General features: G+C 65.4%; 1 protein-coding gene across 1 annotated transcript in view; it reads right to left on the bottom strand.

The window, feature by feature from the left end:
* The window catches only part of SUOX (sulfite oxidase), a gene marked incomplete at its 3' end in the record, with an annotated part of 4,543 nt that extends 970 nt beyond the window's left edge, over positions 1–3,573 (bottom strand). The window contains exons 1-3 of the mRNA XM_041477743.1: positions 3,315–3,573; positions 2,996–3,239; positions 56–1,234 (exon numbers count right to left, since the gene is read on the bottom strand). Of these exons, the coding sequence (XP_041333677.1) occupies positions 56–1,234; positions 2,996–3,239; positions 3,315–3,562 (1,671 nt within the window). The remainder of the gene's footprint in view (positions 1–55; positions 1,235–2,995; positions 3,240–3,314) is intronic.
* Between the last annotated feature and the right edge of the window lie 4,231 nt (positions 3,574–7,804).

The following is a 7,804-nucleotide window of genomic DNA, read 5'->3' on the forward strand; positions in this document are numbered from 1 at the left end:
TTCCCCCCACCCCATTTCCCACCCTTTCCCTCCCCACTCCCCGTCCCCCGCTCACCCTGATCACCTCCCTTCCTCCTCCGCTCCACGCGTATCCCTTCACCGTCAGCTCCCCGGCGGGCACGGCGGCGCCGGCGCGGGGCTCGGTGATGGCCGACTGCACCGGCAGCTCCTGGATGGCGGGCGCGGCCCCGAAATCCACGGAATCCCAGTCCACGGACGGGCAGAAGCCCTTGTAGTCGTTCTGCTGCCAGTGGCTCGGGCTCTCGGCGGGCGACACCGCCACGCTCCGCAGCCACTTCACGCTCCGCGCCCCGACCACACCGGGCACCAGCACGCGCACCGGGAAGCCGTGATCCCGCGGCAGCTCCCGCCCGTTCATCTCGTACGCCAGCAGCACCTCGGCCTCGGCGCTCAGCGCCCGTTTTAACGGGATGGACGCCCCGTACGGCGTCCCCGAAGCGTCCGCGTCCAGCCCTTCGAAGCACACGTGCCACTCCTCGCCGTCTCCGGTGTTGTCGCCGACACCGGCGGCCAGCAGCACGTCCCGGAGCCGCGCCCCGCCCCAGCGCGCCGTGCTGATGGCACCGATGTCCCACGCCAGCCCCTTGACCGGCCGCACGCGGCTCATCTCGGACCTCCGGTTACCGGCGCACTGCAGCGTGGCCGTCACCTCGTGTTTGGGGAAGCGTTGTCGCAGCTCCGCCAGCGACAGCGACAAGGCGCGGCCGCCGGGAGCCTCCACGCGCAGCCGGTAGGAGCCCGGCTCCACGGCGGGCACCGGGAGGTGGTTACGGGTGAAGAAAAGCTCGTTGGGCGTCAGGAAGCTCTGCGTCAGCAGCTCCGGCGGCGGCTCGGCGTTAAAAGGCTTCGAGCTGTTCACCCGCAGCGCCGGGTGGCGCGGGGGGTCCCCGGCGAACGGGTCCTCGGTGTCGCCCGGTGGCGGCGCGGCGTCCTCGGGGCTCAGCTCGCCCACTTTGTAGTCGCGGAGCAGCTCGAGCACGTGCGGCTGGCCGTGCACGGCGTAGAGAGCCCAGAAGGGCTCCAGGGCCCCCCCGGCCGCCAGCAGGATCTTGTCCGGTCCCCCCGGGTGCAGCTCCACGAAATCGGTAACGTCGAACACCTCGGTGCCGTAGGTGACCCACACGCGCTCCTTCGGGCTGCGGTGCCGCGCCACCTCCGCCCGCGTGTAACGGGGGAACGGCGCGGGCGGGGCGGCGCGGGCGGCCTGCGCGGTCTGCGGGCACCGGGAGGGTCAGCGGGACACCCCGGGCCCCGGGATCCCGGTGTCACCCCTACCCCGGTGTCACCCCCGTCCCGGTGTCACCCCTGCCCCGGGATCCCGGTGTCACCCCTGCCCCGGTGTCACCCCTGTCCCGGGATCCCGGTGTCACCCCTGTCCCGGTGTCACCCCCTCCCCAGGATCCTTGTCCCGGTGTCACCCCCACCCCGGGATCCCGGTGTCACTCCTCCCCCGGATCCCCCTGTCCCGGTGTCACCATCGCTCCGGGATGCCGGTGTCACCCTGCCCGGGATCCCTGTCCCGGTGTCACCCCTGCCCTCCCCGGGATCCCCCTGTCCCAGTGTCACCACCGCCCCGAATTTCCCTCTCCCGATGTCACCCCTCCCCCGGATCCTTGTCCTGGTGTCACCCCTGTCCCGGTGTCACCCCAGTCCCCGGATCCCCCTGTCCCGGTGTCACCCCCTCCCCGAATTTCCCTGTCCCGGTGTCACCCCTGTACCGGTGTCACTCCCTGCCCGATTTTCCCTGTCCCGGGTCCCCCTGTCCCGGTGCCACCCCGTCTCCAGGATGTCCCTCTCCCGGTGCCACCCTCTTCCCCCGGGATCCACCCCCGGTGCCACCCCTCCTCCCCGTTCCCGCTGTCCCGGTGTCACCTCTCACCGGGATCCGCCCCTCAGGCGCCGCCTCCCGCCGGGGTCCAACCCCACCCGGTGTCCCCGTCACGGGGAAGGACCCCGAGGTGTCACCGCCCCCCCGGTGCCACCCCCCGGTGCCACCGCCCGCGGTGTCGCTCACCCTCCGCTGCCGCTCTCCGTAGGCCAGGACGGCCCCGAGCCCGAGCAGCGCCGCCAGCACCGGGGCCGCTCCCCGGTGTCTCCCGGAGGTCTCTCCCCGCTGTCCCCCCGGTGCCGGTTCCCGGTGTCCCTCCGGGGCCCCGCTACCGGCGGCCACCCTTGTCCCGGTGTCACCCCCGCCCCGGGATCCCGGTGTCACCCCTGCCCCGGTGTCACCCCTGCCCCGGTGTCACCCCTGTCCCGGGATCCCGGTGTCACCCCTGCCCCGGTGTCACCCCTGCCCCGGTGTCACCCCTGTCCCGGGATCCCGGTGTCACCCCTGTCCCGGTGTCACCCCCTCCCCAGGATCCTTGTCCCGGTGTCACCCCCACCCCGGGATCCCGGTGTCACTCCTCCACCGGATCCCCCTGTCCCGGTGTCACCATCGCTCCGGGATGCCGGTGTCACCCTGCCCGGGATCCCTGTCCCGGTGTCACCCCTGCCCTCCCCGGGATCCCCCTGTCCCAGTGTCACCACCGCCCCGAATTTCCCTCTCCCGATGTCACCCCTCCCCCGGATCCTTGTCCTGGTGTCACCCCTGTCCCGGTGTCACCCCAGTCCCCGGATCCCCCTGTCCCGGTGTCACCCCCTCCCCGAATTTCCCTGTCCCGGTGTCACCCCTGTACCGGTGTCACTCCCTGCCCGATTTTCCCTGTCCCGGGTCCCCCTGTCCCGGTGCCACCCCGTCTCCAGGATGTCCCTTTCCCGGTGCCACCCTCTTCCCCCGGGATCCACCCCCGGTGCCACCCCTCCTCCCCGTTCCCGCTGTCCCGGTGTCACCTCTCACCGGGATCCGCCCCTCAGGCGCCGCCTCCCGCCGGGGTCCAACCCCACCCGGTGTCCCCGTCACGGGGAAGGACCCCGAGGTGTCACCGCCCCCCCGGTGCCACCCCCCGGTGCCACCGCCCGCGGTGTCGCTCACCCTCCGCTGCCGCTCTCCGTAGGCCAGGACGGCCCCGAGCCCGAGCAGCGCCGCCAGCACCGGGGCCGCTCCCCGGTGTCCCCCGGGAGTCTCTCCCCGGTGTCCCCCGGGGGTCTCTCCCCGGTGTCCCCCCGGTATGGCTTCCCGGTGTCCCCCCGGTGCCGGTTCCCGGTGTCCCTCCGGGGCCCCGCTACCGGCGGCCAACCGGGAGCAGCGGCGGGGCAGCTGCATCAGCGGCGGGAGCCTGCGGGGACAGCGGGGTCACAGCGGCCCCGGGACACCGGGGGGACACCGGGAGCCCCGGCGGGGCCGTTCCTACCTGCGGCCGGCCATGGCCCGGAGCAGCAGCATCGCGGCGGCGGCGGCGGGACGGGAGAGCGCGGCTGGGGCGGGCACCGGCACCGGGAAACAGCCCCGGTAACGCTGCCGGGGAAAGCGACAATCAGGGACCTCTGCTGCGACACGACCGCGCCCGGTGCCCGTTGTGCCCCCACCCAGTCCCAGCCCGGTCCGGTCCCGGTTGTCCCCAATCCAGTCCGGTCTCCGTTGTCCCCTCCCCAGCGCCATCCCGGTCCCGGTTGTCCCCAGTCCGGTCCCCGTTGTCCCCTCCCCAGCGCCATCCCGGTCCCGGTTGTCCCTTCCCCCAGTCCCATCCCAGTCCCGGTTCTCCCCTCCCCAGCGCCATCCCGGTCCCGTTGTCCCCGCCGTAGGCCCAGGCCAGTCCCGGTTGTCCCCAAACGTGCCCCGGTCCCCGTTGTTTCCCCCCAGCCTCAGCGGGGTCCCGCTTCTCCCTCCCCTCAGCCCCACCCCGATCCCGGTTTTTCCGCCCCGTTCCCACCCCGGTCCCGCTCCCGGTTGTCCCCGCTCCCGGTTGTCCCCGCCGCGCACCTGCGTAACGGTTCCGGTCCCGCGATGTCCCTGCGGGCGCGGCCGCTTTAAGAGGGGGGCGATGGGCGTGGCCTCGGGGAAGGCGCGACCCACCTGGTCACGCCCCTCTGTTTACTTTAACGGGGGCCACGTGGGCGTGGCCTCGCTCAGGGTGGGCCCCACCACGGCCGGCTTAAAGCGGCAACACCACTCCAAGCACCACGGGGGTCTTAAAGCTGCCACGCGGATTTAAAGGCGCAGCGCTCCCCGAAATTCCCGGTGGGAATTTGGGGAAAAAAACGGGAAAAAAACGAGAAAAACCAGGAGCCGCCAGGCAGCTGTGAACTCTGATAAGCCTTATCAGGGCAGGGCCGCGATCTGGCAGCGGCTGCTGGCACCGGGTGGCCCCGGTGTTGTCGCCTGTCCCCTCCCTGGGCACACAAAAATCGGGAATTTTCGGTTTTTTGGGATTTTTTTCCTTGTTTTTTTTTTTTGTCCTTGTTGATTTTTTTCTTTACTTTACATTAAATACATGGGTAAATCAGCGACCCGAGGGTGTGGTTACCACGATTGTTATTTCACGGCGAGGGAGGAGCTTCCCAAAGCGAGGGGGGAGAAAAAAAAGGAAATGAACCGAAAAGAGAAAGAAAATCTGAGGGAAAAGGGGAAAAAAAGAGAAAAAAAGGGAAAATAAAGAGAAAATAAAGAGAAAAAAAAGGGAAAATAAAGGGAAAATAAAGGATAAAAAAGAAAAAAAGGGGAAAAAAAGGGGAAAAAGGAAATAAGGGAGTGGCAGGAGCTGCGGGGTCCCCGTTTGGTCCAGGGCTGGGACATGGGGACACCACCCTGGGGACAGCGATGTCACCACGTCCAGAGGCTCTGGAGCACCGGGAATGTCCCCGAGGTGTCCCTAGGAGTGTCCCCAAGGTGGCTCTGGGAGTGTCCCCGAGGTGTCCCTGGGAGTGTCCCCGAGGTGTCTCTGGGAGTGTCCCCAAGGTGTCCCTGGGAGTGTCCCCGAGGTGGCCTTGGGAGTGGCCCTGGAAGTGTCCCCGAGGTGTCCCCAGGGTGGGGACAAGGCCAGGACCCTGCAGGCTCTGTCACCACCCTGGGGACAGCGATGTCACCACGTCCAGAGGCTCTGGAGCACCGGGAATGTCCCCAAGGTGTCCCTGGGAATGTCCCCAAGGTGTCCCTGGGGATGTCCCCAAGGTGTCCCCAGGGGCTTCATACAGGACCGGGTCCCTCCACCCCACAGCCGCCACCCCCCGTGCCTGGGGGGACAATTCTGGGTGTCCCCAACTCGGGGTGTCCCCAAATTTTGAGGTGCCACCACCTCGGGGTGTCCCCAACTCGGGGTGTCCCCACTGGGGTGGCAGCACCCCGGCTGTCCCCTGGACACGGTGGGGACACCGAGGGCCCAGAGGGGACAAGGACAAAGGGCAGGGGGTGGCACTGCTGTCCCCTCAATGCCACCCTGGGGACATGTGACCATAAAGTGCAGAGAGGGACGGCCCCAGGGTGGGGACAGGGACAAACTGGGGGACACTGGGAGGGGACCGGGGGGGCACCTGAGGGGTGGCCATGGCTGGGATCACCTGGGGACATCGGGGACACCACTGGGACCACCGGGGGATGTCACCTGGGGGCCAGGATCACCTGGGGACACCACATCCTGGTGGATCCTGGCTGTGATCCCGGCTGGATCTGGGCTGGATCCTGGCTGTAATCCCAGTTGGATTGGGGCTGGATCCCAGTAGATCCCGTGGATCCCTCAGTCACTGCAGCACCGACCCCGGCCCTGTGAGCTGGATCTGGTTCAATCCTGGTGGATCCCAGCTGGATTTGGGCTGGATCCTGGCTGTAATCCCAGCTGGATCTGGGCTGGATCCTGGCTGTAATCCCAGCTGGATCTGGGTTCAGTCCTGGTGGATCCCGGCTGTGACCCCAGGTCGATCCCAGTGGATCCCAGCTGGGGTTGGGCTGGATCCCAGCAGGTCCCAGTGGATCCCGTGGATCCCTCAGTCACTGCAGCACTGGCTGTGGCTCTGCGGGCTGGGTCTGGGTTCAATCTGGCTGTGTTTGGGCTGGATCCCAGCGGATCCCAGCAGATCCCTGGGATCCCTCAGTTGCTGCAGCTCTGCCCATGGTCCTGCGGGCTGGGTTTGGGCTGTGATCCCAGCAGGATCTGGGTTCAATCTGGCTGGATCCCGGCTGGCTTTGGGCTGTGACCCCAGCAGGTCCCAGCGGATCCCACACCGATGGCCAGGAAGAGGTCGTTGACATTCATGGCTGTCTTGGCCGAGGTCTCCATGAAGAGCAGGCTGTTGTCATCAGCGTAGGCCTGGGCTTCCTGCGGGGACAAAACTCACCAAAAACCCCAAAATTCCCCCCAAAAATTCCCCCAAACACTCCCAGAAATTCCTGAAAAGCAGCCCCAAAAATTCACAAAAAAACCCCCAGAAATTCCCTCAAAAAACTTCCAGAAGCTGCCAAAAAAACCCCCAAAAATTCCCAGAAAAAACTCCACACATTAAAAAAAAAAAACCAAACAAAAACAACCCAGAAACTCCCAAAATGCCACCAAAATACCCCAAATCCCCCCAAAATTCCCTAAAATCCCCCCAAACCTCCCATATCTTGTACCCCACCAACCAAAAATTCCCCAAAAAATCCCCCAATCCCCCAAAAAATCCCAAAGTTCCCCGAAAATAAAAAAATTCCCCAAATTTCCTAAAATTCCCCAAAACCCCCCACTCCTCCTACTCCACTACCCAAAAATTCCCCAAAAAATCCCCAAATCCTCCAAAAATTAAAAAAAATTCCCAAAAAAATCCCCGAATCCCCCAAAAAATCCTGAAATTCTTAAAAAAAAAATTCCCCAAATTTCCTAAAATTCCCCAAAACCCTCCACACCTCGTACTCCACCACCCAAAAATTCCCCAAAAAATCCCCAAAGGAGCCAGGAGGGATCTGGAGGATCCGTGTGAAATCTGGAAGGTCCACGTGGGATCTGGTAGATCCAAGTGGGGCCTGGTGGAGCCAGGAGGGATCTGGTGGAGCCAGGTGGAGTCTGGAGGATCCCTGTGAAATCTGGAAGGTCCAGGTGGGATCTGGTAGATCCAAGTGGGGCCTGGTGGAGCCAGGAGGGATCTGGAGGAGCCAGGAGGGATCTGGAGGAGCCAGGAGGGATCTGGAGGAGCCAGGAGGGATCTGGAGGAGCCAGGAGGGATCTGGAGGAGCCAGGAGGGATCTGGAGGAGCCAGGAGGGATCTGGAGGAGCCAGGAGGGATCTGGAGGAGCCAGGAGGGATCTGGAGGAGCCAGGAGGGATCTGGAGGAGCCAGGAGGGATCTGGAGGAGCCAGGAGGGATCTGGAGGAGCCAGGAGGGATCTGGAGGAGCCAGGAGGGATCTGGAGGAGCCAGGAGGGATCTGGAGGAGCCAGGAGGGATCTGGTGCCGAGGCAGAGCCTTGGAAACTTCAAAAGTGCTGGGAGAGAGCTCGGGGAGAGTCCCAGGGTGGAGATGGAGCTGGGATCTGCTGGGATCTGCTGGGATCTGGGCTGGAATCCTCACTGGAATCTGTCTGGATCCCGTGGATCCCTCAGCTGCTGCAGCACCGGCTGTGGCTCTGTGGGCTGGATCTGGTTCAGTCCTGGTGGATCCCAGCTGTAATCCCAGCTGGATCTGGGCTGGATCCTGGCTGTAATCCCAGCTGGATTTGGGCTGGATCCCAGTGGATCCCGTGGATCCCTCAGCTGTTGCAGCACCAGCTGTGGCCCTGTGAGCTGGATCTGGTTCAGTCCTGGTGGATCCCGGCTGGATCTGGGCTGGATCCTGGCTGTAATCCCAGCTGGATCTGGGCTCAGTCCTGGTGGATCCTGGCTGTGATCCTGGCTGGATCTGGGCTGGATCCCAGCTGTAATCCCAGTTGGATTGGGGCTG

This window comes from Pyrgilauda ruficollis, unplaced genomic scaffold (genome assembly GCF_017590135.1).
Source record: "Pyrgilauda ruficollis isolate IOZ18807 unplaced genomic scaffold, ASM1759013v1 scaffold1122, whole genome shotgun sequence".
Taxonomy (NCBI): Eukaryota; Metazoa; Chordata; class Aves; order Passeriformes; family Passeridae; genus Pyrgilauda; species Pyrgilauda ruficollis.